Source organism: Carassius auratus, unplaced genomic scaffold (assembly GCF_003368295.1).
Source record: "Carassius auratus strain Wakin unplaced genomic scaffold, ASM336829v1 scaf_tig00044244, whole genome shotgun sequence".
NCBI classification, from domain to species: domain Eukaryota; kingdom Metazoa; phylum Chordata; class Actinopteri; order Cypriniformes; family Cyprinidae; genus Carassius; species Carassius auratus.
This window is the reverse complement of record NW_020526816.1, coordinates 7,023-22,710: the sequence shown is the minus strand read 5'-3', so window position 1 is coordinate 22,710 and position 15,688 is coordinate 7,023. Positions and strand designations below refer to the sequence as shown.

At 39.3% G+C, this 15,688-nt stretch overlaps 1 protein-coding gene across 2 annotated transcripts; it reads right to left on the bottom strand.

Annotated features, from left to right (window-relative positions):
- Positions 1-540: 540 nt before the first annotated feature.
- LOC113086880 (uncharacterized) lies at positions 541-12,203 on the bottom strand. 2 transcript variants are annotated; one of them, XM_026255524.1, is made up of 11 exons: positions 11,885-12,203; positions 8,527-8,592; positions 5,755-5,806; positions 5,388-5,562; positions 4,301-4,655; positions 3,741-3,944; positions 2,528-2,643; positions 2,036-2,409; positions 1,823-1,889; positions 1,529-1,694; positions 541-1,060 (listed from the first exon to the last, which is right to left on the bottom strand). In XM_026255524.1, the coding sequence occupies exons 3-11, from the start codon at positions 5,797-5,799 to the stop codon at positions 946-948; spliced, it is 1,617 nt and encodes a 538-aa protein (XP_026111309.1). In that variant the 5' UTR covers positions 5,800-5,806; positions 8,527-8,592; positions 11,885-12,203; the 3' UTR covers positions 541-945. The 2 variants fall into 2 exon arrangements, with proteins under 2 accessions (XP_026111309.1, XP_026111310.1); XM_026255525.1 differs by having other exon boundaries at positions 2,552-2,643; positions 5,755-8,592; positions 11,885-12,201.
- Between the last annotated feature and the right edge of the window lie 3,485 nt (positions 12,204-15,688).

Genomic DNA, 15,688 nt, shown 5'->3' with positions numbered 1-15,688 from the left:
TGCAGAAAACATTGTATTTCATATGGCATAAGCATCTACACTGCAAAAATTTTCGGTGTAAATTTACAGTAAATAATTGGATAAATTTTGCATGACTTTCACAGTAATGATTACAGCAATATACTGTGAAATATAGTTACAGCAATTTACTGTAATTTTATATCTGTGATATTACAATGCATTGTTGTAAAAGCACAACTGTATACTGTAACTTCACAGCTTCAATGTCAAAGCAATTACTGTGATATTACAGTACATTACTAGGGAATTACAATATTTTGCTGTACATCATTACAACAAGACCCTGTACTTTTACAGTGTGTACTGTGAAAGTAATGTTCAAGTTGACAATAATTTACTGTGAATTTACAATGTATACTGTGGAAGTCATGCTAAAATTGTCCTATAACTTACTGTAAAAGTAATGCAGATAAAGCTTCCATTTACTGTGAATTTACAATCATTGTACTATTAACCCCCTCCCCCCAACAAACAACTCTGAGGTAAAGACAACTTTAGCCGATTGGCATATTTATTAACAAAAAATATTTTTCAATGTACAGTAGATGCCAAGAACCTCAAGAGTTCAACAAATTCAACTTTCTAGTCATAAAAGCCATCTTAAAATGCAGAAAATGCAGAGAAATTGTGCAAACTTGCAATTCAACTACCTGTCGCAAAATTCAACTATTCAACTAGCTGTGTCACAATAACAGTAATGGACAGGATGGGAATGAGGCCTTCATGGCAAGATAAGAGAGCAAGGGAGAGAGCGATGAAGTAATGTCAGGTGCTCTTCTCTGTCTCAAACATTATAATGAGTCCACAAGGAACAGCATTGTGTAAAAATCTTGTAGTGCAAAGTTGTCTTGAAAAATTACAAAAAGAACAAGGCTACTCAAAACTGAGCCTGACAACTACTGCTGCTGCTGCAAAAAAAAAAAACTATGATGCCCACTCAAAGTCAATAAGTTTCCTCAAAAGGGTGCTCACATGAGGGTTCATTGTTGTCCGCTTCTTGGTCTTTGAGCCTCTTTCAGGATTGATGCCCAGGAAGCATCTGTTAATAAGCAAAGATAGTTTCAGTTTTAAATAGACTTACAGTATATATTGCAGACAGCATTTATCAAGGTGTGCTTTTTGCTGTGCTTATTCCCCACATAGAACCCTAATAGATTTATAATTCAAACCTGTTAGATATTCTGCTCACCATAAAATTGCCATTTTTAGCCAAGGTGCCTCAGGTTAGGTTTGCCTGAGGCAAAGTGGTTGATTTTTTACTATGATAGGTAGCAAAACTAAATAAATAGCTTTGATTGGACCGGCAGGTATTTGTCAGCATAACATGTGTAGAAACCCAGACTGATCTGCAGAGCGAAATTGAATGAGTTCGCGAGATCAGGATGGTCTCACCAGGCTAGCCTCATGTACCTTGTTTGTCAGCATTTTCAACCTCAAGACAATCATTGAGTTGGAAGCCTGTACTATAATGTGAATTACAAGATTAAATGTGATCTTTATAAAATACCTTTGAATGAACTCCAGCGTTGAAGATCCAGCGGCAGGATACTCAAGGTTGAATATGTAATAGCTGCTGAAGAAAGCAGCTACTCCGTGTAAAAAGAAAGGGTGTGGGCCCATCACGACATGTCCCTCGATTGACAAAAGCCATCCAGAGGGCTTCATCATGTCACCTGAAATGAACAGATACAACATTATGTGTTTTGAGCACTTTGGATCTGCTTAAGATTTGGATCTGCTTTCTAGAATGAAAACAAAATAATGAGTTAGAAATGTCGGTACTAGATCAAAGTAACATTACCTTGAATGATCAAGCAGGGGGTGCCGGGGAGTTCTGCAGTATTGACGTCCACAGCAGTGGCACATGGCTGTAACATAGTTAACACACAATAGCATGGTTTTAGGATAAAGGATAAATATTGTTCATTGGTCAGAGGTAGTAAATCATGCAAGGTAAATGTTGATAATGTAATCACTCAATTTGCATTTTAAATATTTGAATGAAAAATCTTACATCAACTTCAAGCATCAAACTCTCTTTCGGCTCTCTGAAGTACAACATTAGGAGCAGCAGGATGCAGGCAGCCTTGTCAGAGTCTGGATCATAGCAGGCCAGAACATCACGGATCTTGGGGTTGTCCAGTGTTGCACAGTAATCCAGGATGGTCTGTCCTCGTCGACTAATTGCCTCCTGTAGCTTCTGAAGGACATTGACGTCCGTCAGAAGGTTAAAGTGCGAGAATAGGCATTTCTGAGAGAAGAGAAATGGCCATTCCTGTTTGATCTCAGACATTGCTGCAGAAGGCACTTTGTTAAGGTATTTCCGCAGGATGACATATGTCTTTTCCATCATTGGTTCTGCTCTCTCTGCCCCACTCATTCCTTCCTCTGTGTATACAGACATACAAATGTATTGTTAGTACCCAAGTAACAATTTGGTCTTGTAGCCGCTCAACACACACAGTGTTCAGATCTTGACCAATTACTAAATTCTAAACAAAATTACCCAAAAAGACAATAGATGGCATGCCTGAGTAGATGTTCAGCAGATCCCTCTTTATATTCTCCAACGTTGCCTCAGTCTCCCCCTCTGGCAAATCTGCTGGGCCCCACCTGACACACCTAGGAGTGGGCATCACAGAGTAACAATACTAATGAGGATGGTTATAACTCAGAAGTTGGAGCAAGTCGTCTCATGACTTAAGGGTCAGCAGTTTGATTCCCTGTTGTGACTGTCTAAATAGACCCATCCCACAGAAGTTATGTTACAGTGTAATAGTGTTGTAAACACAGGTGTATTTTATCAAAATAATTAAAGGGATATTCCACCATTTGGGGAATTAAGCTCATTTTCCACCTCCCCTCGAGTAAAATCAATTGATTTTTACTTTTCTCCCATTCATCCAGCAGTTCCCTGAGTCTGGCGATACCATGTATAGCTCCAGCCTAGCATAGATCATTGGATCGGATTAGACCATTAGCATCTCGCCTGCAAAGTGACTAAGATTTCCAGAATTTGTCCAATTTAAAAGTTGTCTTGCTGCGTAATATCACAGCGCCCATGGTAAGTTAGCAACGTTCCTTGATTATTACACCAGAATGAGAGTATAGTTCCATGTCAAATCAGCCTAGAAAATTGCCACATTTCATTCTCTGTTATTTTATTGCATGTTCTAACTTGAGAAGAGACAACTTTTAAATATGAAAAATTCAGGAAATCTTAGTCACTTTGAGGGCGAGATGCTCATGGTCTAATGCGATCCAATGATCCATGCTAGGCTGGAGCTATACGTGGTATCGCCAAACTCAGGGAACGACTGGATGAATGGGAGAAAGGTAAAAATCAATTGTTTTACTCGAGGGGTGGTGGAAAATTAGCTTAATTCCCCAAATGGTGGAATATCCCTTTAAGGTCAAGGTATTTAGTGTACCACAACCATGCATGCCAGAGAGCCACTATGCACAATATCAGTGACCTGGCTCAGTTAATCCTAAATGGAACAAGGCCATAATCACAGGTAATTACACCTGTGTTTACTACACTATTAACATCGCAACATGATTGCTGTGAAAAGGGTCCATGTCAAAGTGTCAATAAAGTAGTCAAGAGAAAAGTATGTTTTGTCCAGTTTCAGGGATCTTCATGGTCATATACCATGCTTTCAAACAAATATTGACAGTCTTTTCATGTATGTTGCCACATACATATTGCCACATACCCGTATTGGTCAACAGGACCTCTTGCCAGTCTGGCCTCTCCTGCTATTCCCGTGCGTGGTCTTCTTTTTCTGCGGCGTTGAGCAAGAGTTTTATTCCTATTTTTATACTCCACTCTTGTTTTTACTTGTTGCAGAAGAGAGTGACATCCGTCTCCAGCAGTATCACCATACTTGCCAATGTCGCCAAATGATTTTGGATGGCTCCTGAAAATGTGGGTGGGATAATTAGAAAATATGTCACCATTGTGGCACTTATGACAGAAGCGTACAGCTAATGTAAGGATTACTTAAAGAACTACACTTAAAAAAAAAAAACATCAGGCTGAACAAGACCAAAATAAAAACACCAGGCTAAACAAGACCAAAATAAAAACAATTATGGTTTTCTTGAATATACTAGCTCTGTTTAAACAAACCATGTTTACAAAGTCTTCACTTTTGCACCCTTGTTTCATAATAGGTGCAGGGAATGAATCAGTGAAAGTTACAAACAGTTGAAGGGGTTGGGGCTGGGCTGGGGATCAACTGACAGCTAATATTTATAATAGTCCCATCCCTACCTGACAATGTTTCTCACAACGCTGTGGCACATGGCTCTGGTTGGGTTGCGGTCATGCTGCATCATTTGGTCCACGAGCATGGCCACAAAGGCCCTTCTCTCGTCTGGCAATGGTCTTTCTTCTTTTTCCACTCTAAGTCGAATGGCTGATGACACCTGGTCCCAGTTGAGACGAAAGTCAACATGCCATGGTATGCCAGACTGTAAAGCGCTTGACGTGCTTGGGGCAGTGCTTGGAGGGCTGGGCAACAGCTGATTTGGAGGCTGGAATGTTGTGTTTGGAGAACAGGGAGTTGGGGAACTTGGAGCACTTGGATCAGGAGCAGAGACCAACTCCATATTAAGAGTAGCAAGTCCTAGAAGGCACAAAAACAATTTATTAATTAAGATAGGGCAAGATGAAGGGCTATGGGGTCAATAGATTGTGTGCTTAACTGTAGTCCCGCTCCAGTACTTCCTGGAGGAAGCTCATAAATTGGTTTCCTGTCAGCACTATTGGATGAAGCAATTCAAATGTATTCACGTGAGTGCCATTTGTTAGAATGTGACATAATGGGTTGGGAGAACGCAGAAGTGGCCATTGACTCATGTTAAAAGATTACTCTGATAATGCCACGTAAAAGAACAATAGTTAAAATAACAGGCCAATACATTATTGGAATTACAAACTCATCATAAAAGGGTCTGATTGTTTTTCACTGCTATTGTTATTAAGTTTGGAAATGCATGCAAGTAATAAGCATCAGCTGCATTCAGTTCTATGTATTTCCAGTTTTGAAAACAACAGCAGTGAAAAATAGCCCAGTTTTAATGAGTTTGTAATTCCAATTATTATTTTTTATACCTATTATACATTTCCCCAACCCATTACGTCACACTAAACAAATGCCACACACATTAATAAGGTCTATAAGCTGTGCTGCACACCTGAGATTAATCAATTCATCCAATAGTATTTGACAGGTAACAAGTGTGTGAGCTTGGGACTATATACAAAGCATATTGTCTACCAGTTGTGCAATGTTCTAAGGCCCTAGTTCAGTGACATGAAAGAATTAAAAATGTAATGGGTGAACAGATGCATTTACCGTCCTTGATGCCCTTCATTAACTTCCGACTTTGGATAGGTTTGAGGTATTTCACCAGATCCCTCTCCTCCACCAAGGTCAGATCTTCAATAGACTCGACCCCAAGCTCATCCAGCATGGTGGTAAGAAGGTCATCAGGGAGATCAGGCAAGTATGACAACACTGCTTCCTTGGCCTAGTCTCATTAAGTATTGAATCATGAAACACTGTAATTTCTCATTTTTGCCATCCCTACACTGTATGCATATTTCATACTATAGTCTCTTCAATCAACAAAGCAAGTTAAGGACAAAATCAACTTTATTCAAGGCTACCAAAAAAAAAAAAAAAACTTTGTTTGCTTCGACTGTACTGCTCTACTACTCACATCTCTCCTCACATATCCTGTATCCTCACTTTCCTCCCTGCTCATACTGCCTCTGGAAAAGAATGGTGGAGAGCAATAAGGGACTGATCATACACATTGTATGCTGAAAGAGGATAGTAGTCCAGTAGATCTTCCTGCTTAATGCACACATAATTGTCTTGGGCCACTCCTAGGTCACAGTACACACCTGTGTCACATAACTTTACAAAAGTATGTTTCTCTGAGACAAAATAGACCGAATTATGAACAACAATAATTAGCATAATCTTCCCAATAAGAAGCCCTTCATCACTGTTCTCTAGTAAAATGTGCATCCCCCTTCTGTAATCTGTGCCTTTGACTGTAACATAGTTAGAAGCCACTGCCGACTGTAACTGGAATGGACAACTGGCTACAGATGCCCTGATCCTGTCATTGTAATCATCAACATGAAAATCAGTACCCTTTTCTGCTTGTACAAGTGGAGGGAACAAGTTTCCTGCACTCAAGTACGCTTGTAGAAGTTGGTGCCTCTCTGCTAGAGTTTTGCACAAATTCTTAAAATTGTGCAATTTTCTGGCACACTGTTTAAAAAATGTATGTTTGCTCTCAAATCGGAGTGTCCATAGGCGAATAAGTGGGCCAAAGTGGATGATAAGAGATGGATAGTGGCACAGATAATGGTGCTTTGGTCTGAGGGGGGCATTGGGGAAAAGCCTTGTCCTGTTGTCTATGTACTCCTCTATGAGGACTTTAAGATACGCAACCTGGCCCTCTGTAATGACCGGTGCACAGATGAGCTCAACAATCTCCCTCAGCTGCAAAATCATTTGCCACACCTCATTTTCGCAGGGATCTTTAATCCTGTCACCCACCATGAGTGGGAGAAGTCTAAGCAAACACCAGTTCTGAACTGCATGCCCACTGAGCTTGTCGCTGCTGGGAGAGAGGTCTGCTGGTTTGTCTTTACCATCGTTAACTTCATATCGGAACTGGTTCTTGCACCTGTTTAACTGCAGGTATGTAAAATGATTATCCTCAACTAAATGGCGAATATATAAAGGAAGGTCATAAGCTATGACTCCCTCAAATAAGTCATGGCCTAGACACGGTGGAAGGCTAGGCTGGCAAACATGAAAATGTGAAAGCTGATTGAAAGGAGAGTCAAACTTTATGCCGCATACAGAGTCGGTGGCAGTAGTTTCCTGCTCTTGCAAATTACTTGCGTATGATTGGGCTGTTCTTTTGGTACCACACGATATAGGATTAGTCAGGAAATCATCTCTACACACCTCACAGTATCGACAAAAATAAGTAGACCGACTGAAGTTCTCCAAGAATCCCCCAATAGAATGGGATCCCAGGTTGTCTCCTGCAATGGCAACCAAATAGCCCTTTAGTATAATGCCATCAGATGTGACTACACCTCTCTGCTCCAGAATTTTGAGGTCCTCAATCAGGGGAGCAAAAACTTTATTTACCCCAAAATACTTAAAGTCCTGTTCCCTACATAAGAGAACAAGTTGCATCTGATCAATAGAAGATCTATTGTGAGGCAAGATATCAGTAAGAGTTAGGTAAACTGCTAAAACCTTGTGTTTTTTTTTTTCCCTGAGCCCAGGGGGTTGACAACCTCAAAGGCATCTTGGTACAGTATTAAACCAAGTGAAGAAGGGTCAGCTTTCAACATTGGATTACTTTGAAAGCCTTCTCCATCCTTGACATCCTGATAGACAGCATCAGTAGATGGCTGCAAACGTGTTATGGTATACTGTTCGCGTAGAGACTCATTTTTGAAAAGTGTCTCCAATGTCTCATGAATAGGAACATACTGAGCAAAACATTCTTTGTCATTTTCATCAATGCCCAAGAGCAAAGGAACAGGATGAACATAGTTAAAACACTCTTTGAAAGCAGCCTTCCTTTTTGCATCTGTACTGAGCATTCCCCTGTTATAGAGTGTGAGTAGATCATCTCTGTTCATTTCCTCAGTGATGCTGCTTATAGTGGCCTGAGGGATTCTGAGTTCTTTTAGTTTCTCACTCAGAATGTTTAGGGAATTGGACAGGCCAAGTTCATGAGCACTTTGAAAGCCATCAATAATGGTTTGAATGGTGCTTGCTGGTAAGAGTAGCTTAGATTGCAATTTCAGGTAAAAAAGTGTAAGGTTCTGTAAAAATAGGTTTTCGTCGACAGCTAATGGCATTTGTGGTTCATTATGTTCCATGTCAGCCTCTGAATATGACTGACTGGGTCCTGTCAACGGCTCTGTAGCAATAGACTTGTCTAAAACAAGGTTATCTAAAATTGAATCCTCTGCACACCTATGTTTTCTGGAAATATGTGAAGCAAAAGTCATCACGTGTGTGAACGTGCAATCACAACCTCTAAATGGACATGTAGTTACCATTCCTTCCCTCATGTGCATCTTCAAATGCTTAATAAGAGAGGCCAAAGTGTCACACTTAAATGCACAAGCCTCAAGCAGACATTTCAAGGGTGTGTCAGGTGGTAGAGCTGATGTGTCAGGTGGTAGAGCTGATGTACCAGGCAGTATAGGCCCAGCAGCTTGCAGGTAGGACCTATGCTGCCTATACATATGAATTTGCAGTCCCGTGTGTTTTCTGTACCTCTGTGAACAGTCAGGCACCCCACACTGGTAGTGATAATTGGGGGCATTGCTATGCAGTTTTGTGTGCTGAACATAGTTACACACATTCTCAGACACATGCTTACAGCCAACGAATTTACAGTTGAACATTGTGGTGCATGTTAACTAGTCACCTACTGTACCTAATCTATTTCTCCTCACTCTTAGCCTGACACTGAAAAGGATGGTTAGCCTCGCCCTCTGATGACCTGGAAAGAAAAGAAAAGGAAAGAAAAAGGAGAAATTACACAAAGGAAACCAACAATAAGAATTTCAGTTTGATTGCAGATTATGATAATTTAATAATTGTATTTTAATTTTAGCTATATGTCTCCGGCGGTACTCGAGCCGCACGGAAAACGCATGCATGCTAGAAATGGAACCAAAGCCAGGCGACACACTGGATGCATAGCGCAAGCGTCTCAGCTGCGTGGCGTGTCTGTTTTTAATTCCGCTCCCATGTTAACAGGTTAGAGCTTGCAGACTGCCTGCGGGAGGCTCGCGGAAAACGCGCACATGCTAAAAATAGGACCGACGATTTTCAAATATTGCAACTGTCAAACATAGTCTATTTTGCCGTCAATACTGTTGACGGTGTCCTTTATCAGTAGGCGTAGGTGTGTAAAAAAAAGTTTATATTGTTGTCATGAAGACAAGAGCCTGGTTTTTCGGTGGCCTCCCTCTATGTCACCTACAGTAGCAGCAGCGTGCCAGCTGTCTTCATGACAACAATATAAACTTTTATTACACACCTACTGATAGGACACCGTCAACAGTATTGACAGCAAAGTATGTTTTGACAGTATGTTTGACAGGTGCAATATTTGAAAATTTATAATAATTTATTTTATTTTTTAAATTACATTTATATCTGACCTATGCCAACCTATAGACTTTCAAATATCAAAATGTCATGAATTAATATGCCTTTGTGTACAAAATGACATATAAACATATTTTCCTAGTATATTTTGCCTTGAAACGCTTCCAACACGCGCGTGTGGCGCGTGACCCCTTATGCTGTGTTCACACCAAACGCGAATAGAGCGTCTGGCGCGAATGATTTCAATGTTAAGTCAATGCAAAGGCGCGTTTACGCGCGTCTGGAGGTCTCGCGGCGCGAATGGGGCGTTAAGCGCGGCGCGGAAGACGCAAATTCGCCTCATTCGCGCGTCTAGTTCGCGCGAATGACGCGAATTGACGCGCGAATAGAGCGCTTCGCGCGAAACGCGCGTTAAGCGCGAATGGTGCTTTTTGTGCATTTAGCGTTTGACGCGAATTCGCGTCTGCCGCCCGAGTTGAAAAATTTGAACTTTGGCGTCAATTCGCGCTGCGTTAACCAATCAGGAGCCTGCTAGGAGTCACTCATTCAACAGTATGTTCCTGCAGCCTCCGGTTGTGCAGGAATACCCTTCTCCACTCATTCAACAAGGAGGAACGGCAGATGTTGTCAGTGAGCAGTCAACCGGAGCTATATGACAAAAGTTCATATTTCTATAGAGACTGGAATAAAAATGACCTATATATATATATAAAACATATTAATAGATAAATTGAATATAGGCCAAAGATAAGAAACGTTTCATTTTACCCCAAACGAATTATATTTTATCTTGAACCACTACAGACACATCAGAGCCAGCGGCAAATGTCAGAAGATCTAGCCGAGGTAAGGCTACTCTCGGCGGATACATGATGACGGAGCTCCCGCTGATCGCATGGAGCTCATCTCCGTGATCGGCGAAACACATTTTTTAAATAGACGCTGTCATTATAAATAAACCGCATATTTGAGTTTAAAACAACTACATTCTCGCCTGAAATACTTTTAAAACTACATTTCATGACACAATATCAGTAATATTTGGAAAATTATCCGAATAAAAATGGCGGTTGAAAATGCTGCGTGAACTCAGCTGGCAGAAGCCCCCCCATGACGCGAATTCGCGTCTGTTGTGAAGTTAATTTCACGCGCGAATGAAGCGAATTACTCGCGCGAATGAAGCGAATGATCTCAAAATGGTCAAGCGGCAAACTAGGCGCGGTAGACGCGAATTTGACGCTCTATTCGCGTTTGGTGTGAACACAGCATTACACAGAACACGTGTGCGGCGAATTACGGCTGCGACACGGCTACCGTAGCTGATCACGCCCATTCTAGTCAATGCTTGTGTTTACCCCGGCCGCGACGCGGCGCGTTTCAGACGCTTCCCAGAAGCGGCTCTCCGCGCCGCTTCGCTAAATATAGGCGCCTAGTCTATTTTTGACGGACGCGCGTCCAAGTCGCACCGGAAATACAAAATAAAAGTCAAAAATCCCTGTCAATTTCAAAATAAACACCCTGTGCAGACTCCCAAACGTATTGCATGTATATTGGCAATATATCCTTGGTAGGAGAATGGACGACGAAAGTCAATCACGTGGTCTCACGCATCCAGTCGCTCCGCTTCTGATATGCTCTCGGTGTGAGTTGGCACCGCGTGGAGGACGGAATAAAACCTTGTCGCAGCCGTAATGCGCCGCACACGTGTTCAGTGTAAATGAGGGGTGAAAAACAGGCGTTGGTTCTATTTTTTAGCATGCAAGAGTTTTCCAGCGTCTCAGCGCGGCAAACGCTTGCTTGCTAGAAATAGAACCGACGCCTATTTTTACCGCGACAGGCGCGCGTGTTGGAAGCTTTTCCAGGCTAAATATAATAGGAAAATGTGTTTAAATGTCATTTTGTACACAAATACATATGAATTCCTGATATTTTGATATTTTAAAGTCTATAGGTTGACAAATTCAGATATAAATGTAATAAAAAAATAATAATTATCGATTTTCAAATATTGCACCTGTCAAACATAATCTATTTCGCCGTAAATACTTTTGACGGTGTCCTTTATCAGTAGGCGTAGGTGTAGGTGTGTAGAAAAAAGTATATATTGTTGTAATGAAGACATGAGCCTGGTCTGTCAACGGTCTCCCTCTACAGCAGCAGCGCGCCAGCACCGCGTCAGGCACGCTTCTGGTGTGTAAAGACACAGAATCCACCACGCTTCTGGGACGCTTCAGACACGCGGCGCTCACGCCACGCAGCCAGTGTGTCACCGGCCTCAGTCATACTGTAACTAGGATATCCGCTGGAAAATATTTTTTGACCGTTTGAATCACTAAGTTATTAAAGTTAAACAGCTAACGGTTAGCCCTGCTAATCTATGATAACCTTGACTAATTACAGAAATATGCACACATAAATAGTAATGCTTGTCCCACATTGGTTTATAAACTTTACAAACACCAGATTTGTCTAAACTGTGATATTTATATGTAAAATATTAGCGAAACTCTCGTCATTACTAACATTACTACTATTAGCAAATGCTGTGAGAGAATTTTCAACAATTCCGGACACTTGCTAACAAATGTGAACTGTGCGATAAACGTTTACTTGAAAGTATATATTATAATTGTGTTAAAATATCATATGTAAGTGCTGCAAACATGCATGCTGCTCACCTTCTCCATTCAGCCCGGAATAAAAGAGGGGACACGATGGCGCCTTCAATTCAAAACAGATCGGTTATGTCATGTGACTTCCCAGGGCACATTTCAATACAATATTTCACTGTATTAATACTGTTTAATGTTGTGAAATCCTTAATTTTTTTCACTGTGTTGATGTGATATTACAGACCTTGTTGTGATATAACAGCAGGTTTTAGATTGCAATATTTTACTGTAAAATAAGTGTTAAATGCTGTAAAATCCAAGGATACTGTAGTTTTTACAGGTATTCATTGGGATATTACAGGGAAACTTAATTACAACAAGTTACTGTAAAATAATACTGTTAATTATTGTGAAATGCTGGTAATTTTTAACAGTGTATCAGTTTGGCAAGATTTGCACTGAATACTGAATGAAACAGCTTTCTCTATTAGAGAGACAAGCTTTTGAGCAGATTTGGGCTTGATTTCACTTCATTTGAACAAAAGCACTATTTCAACATTACTGGACTCAGAAAGCTGTAAACTGACAATCTTGATCATTGAAGTCCTAACATTAGTTTTTGTGTATATAACTTCTAACACATTAAAAACTGTCTTACAGCATTGCAGAAAACATTGTACTTCATAAGGTTTAAGCATCTATCAGTTTGGCAAGATTTGCACTGAATACTGAATGAAACAGCTTTCTCTAATAGAGAGACAAGCTTTTGAGCAGATTTGGGCTTAATTTCACTTCATTTGAACAAAAGCACTATTTCAGCATTACTAGACTCAGAAAGCTGTAAACTGACAATCTTGATCATTGAAGTCCTAACATTAGTTTTTGTGCATATAACTTCTAACACATTAAAAACTGTCTTACAGCATTGCAGAAAACATTTTATTTCATAAGACATAAGCATGTTTCAGTTTGGCAAGATTTGCACTGAATACTGAATGAAACAGCTTTCTCTAATAGAGAGAAAAGCTTTTGAGCAGATTTGGGCTTGATTTCACTTCATTTGAACAAAAGCACTATTTCAACATTACTGGACTCAGAAAGCTGTAAACTGACAATCTTGATCATTGAAGTCCTAACATTAGTTTTTGTGCATATAACTTCTAACACATTAAAAACTGTCTTACAGCATTGCAGAAAACATTTTATTTCATAAGACATAAGCATGTTTCAGTTTGGCAAGATTTGCACTGAATACTGAATGAAACAGCTTTCTCTAATAGAGAGAAAAGCTTTTGAGCAGATTTGGGCTTGATTTCACTTCATTTGAACAGAAGCACTATTTCAACATTACTGGACTCAGAAAGCTGTAAACTGACAATCTTGATCATTGAAGTCCTAACATTAGTTTTTGTGCATATAACTTCTAACACATTAAAAACTGTCTTACAGCATTGCAGAAAACATTTTATTTCATAAGACATAAGCTTGTTTCAGTTTGGCAAGATTTGCACTGAATACTGAATGAAACAGCTTTCTCTATTAGAGAGACAAGCTTTTGAGCAGATTTGGGCTTGATTTCACTTCATTTGAACAAAAGCACTATTTCAACATTACTGGACTCAGAAAGCTGTAAACTGACAATCTTGATCATTGAAGTCCTAACATTAGTTTTTGTGCATATAACTTCTAACACATTAAAAACTGTCTTACAGCATTGCAGAAAACATTTTATTTCATAAGACATAAGCATGTTTCAGTTTGGCAAGATTTGCACTGAATATTGAATGAAACAGCTTTCTCTAATAGAGAGACAAGCTTTTGAGCAGATTTGGGCTTGATTTCACTTCATTTGAACAGAAAGCACTATTTCAGCATTACTGGACTCAGAAAGCTGTAAACTGACAATCTTGATCATTGAAGTCCTAACATTAGTTTTTGTGCATATAACTTCTAACACATTAAAAACTGTCTTACAGCATTGCAGAAAACATTTTATTTCATAAGGCATAAGCATGTTTCAGTTTGGCAAGATTTGCACTGAATATTGAATGAAACAGCTTTCTCTAATAGAGAGAAAAGCTTTTGAGCAGATTTGGGCTTGATTTCACTTCATTTGAACAAAAGCACTATTTCAACATTACTGGACTCAGAAAGCTGTAAACTGACAATCTTGATCATTGAAGTCCTAACATTAGTTTTTGTGCATATAACTTCTAACACATTAAAAACTGTCTTACAGCATTGCAGAAAACATTTTATTTCATAAGACATAAGCTTGTTTCAGTTTGGCAAGATTTGCACTGAATACTGAATGAAACAGCTTTCTCTATTAGAGAGACAAGCTTTTGAGCAGATTTGGGCTTGATTTCACTTCATTTGAACAAAAGCACTATTTCAACATTACTGGACTCAGAAAGCTGTAAACTGACAATCTTGATCATTGAAGTCCTAACATTAGTTTTTGTGCATATAACTTCTAACACATTAAAAACTGTCTTACAGCATTGCAGAAAACATTTTATTTCATAAGACATAAGCATGTTTCAGTTTGGCAAGATTTGCACTGAATATTGAATGAAACAGCTTTCTCTAATAGAGAGACAAGCTTTTGAGCAGATTTGGGCTTGATTTCACTTCATTTGAACAGAAAGCACTATTTCAGCATTACTGGACTCAGAAAGCTGTAAACTGACAATCTTGATCATTGAAGTCCTAACATTAGTTTTTGTGCATATAACTTCTAACACATTAAAAACTGTCTTACAGCATTGCAGAAAACATTGTATTTCATATGGCATAAGCATCTTTCAGTTTGGCAAGATTTGCACTGAATACTGAATGAAACAGCTTTCTCTAATAGAGAGACAAGCTTTTGAGCAGATTTGGGCTTGATTTCACTTCATTTGAACAGAAAGCACTATTTCAACATTACTGGACTCAGAAAGCTGTAAACTGACAATCTTGATCATTGAAGTCCTAACATAAGTTTTTGTGCATATAACTTCTAACACATTAAAAACTGTCTTACAGCATTGCAGAAAACATTGTACTTCATAAGGCATAAGCTTGTTTCAGTTTGGCAAGATTTGCACTGAATATTGAATGAAACAGCTTTCTCTAATAGAGAGAAAAGCTTTTGAGCAGATTTGGGCTTGATTTCACTTCATTTGAACAGAAACACTATTTCAACATTACTGGACTCAGAAAGCTGTAAACTGACAATCTTGATCATTGCAGTCCTAACATAAGTTTTTGTGCATATAACTTCTAACACATTAAAAACTGTCTTACAGCATTGCAGAAAACATTGTACTTCATAAGACATAAGCTTGTTTCAGTTTGGCAAGATTTGCACTGAATACTGAATGAAACAGCTTTATCTAATAGAGAGAAAAGCTTTTGAGCAGATTTGGGCTTGATTTCACTTCATTTCAACAGAAACACTATTTCAGCATTACTGGACTCAGAAAGCTGTAAACTGACAATCTTGATCATTGCAGTCCTAACATTAGTTTTTCTGCATATAACTTCTAACACATTCAAAACTGTCTTACAGCATTGCAGAAAACATTGTACTTCATAAGGCATAAGCTTGTTTCAGTTTGGCAAGATTTGCACTGAATATTGAATGAAACAGCTTTCTCTAATAGAGAGAAAAGCTTTTGAGCAGATTTGGGCTTGATTTCACTTCATTTGAACAGAAACACTATTTCAACATTACTGGACTCAGAAAGCTGTAAACTGACAATCTTGATCATTGCAGTCCTAACATTAGTTTTTGTGTATATAACTTCTAACACATTAAAAACTGTCTTACAGCATTGCAGAAAACATTTTATTTCATAAGACATAAGCATGTTTCAGTTTGGC

Bases quoted from the DNA above. Each gene is read 5' to 3' on its own strand.
- LOC113086880 (XM_026255524.1), bottom strand. From the start codon at position 5,799: ATGAGCAGGGAGGAAAGTGAGGATACAGGATATGTGAGGAGAGAT. The intron at 5,563-5,754 runs GTGAGTAGTAGA...TAATGAGACTAG, and splicing joins CAGGATATGTGAGGAGAGAT to GCCAAGGAAGCAGTGTTGTC. The intron at 1,890-2,035 runs GTAAGATTTTTC...ACTATGTTACAG, and splicing joins GTTTGATGCTTGAAGTTGAT to CCATGTGCCACTGCTGTGGA.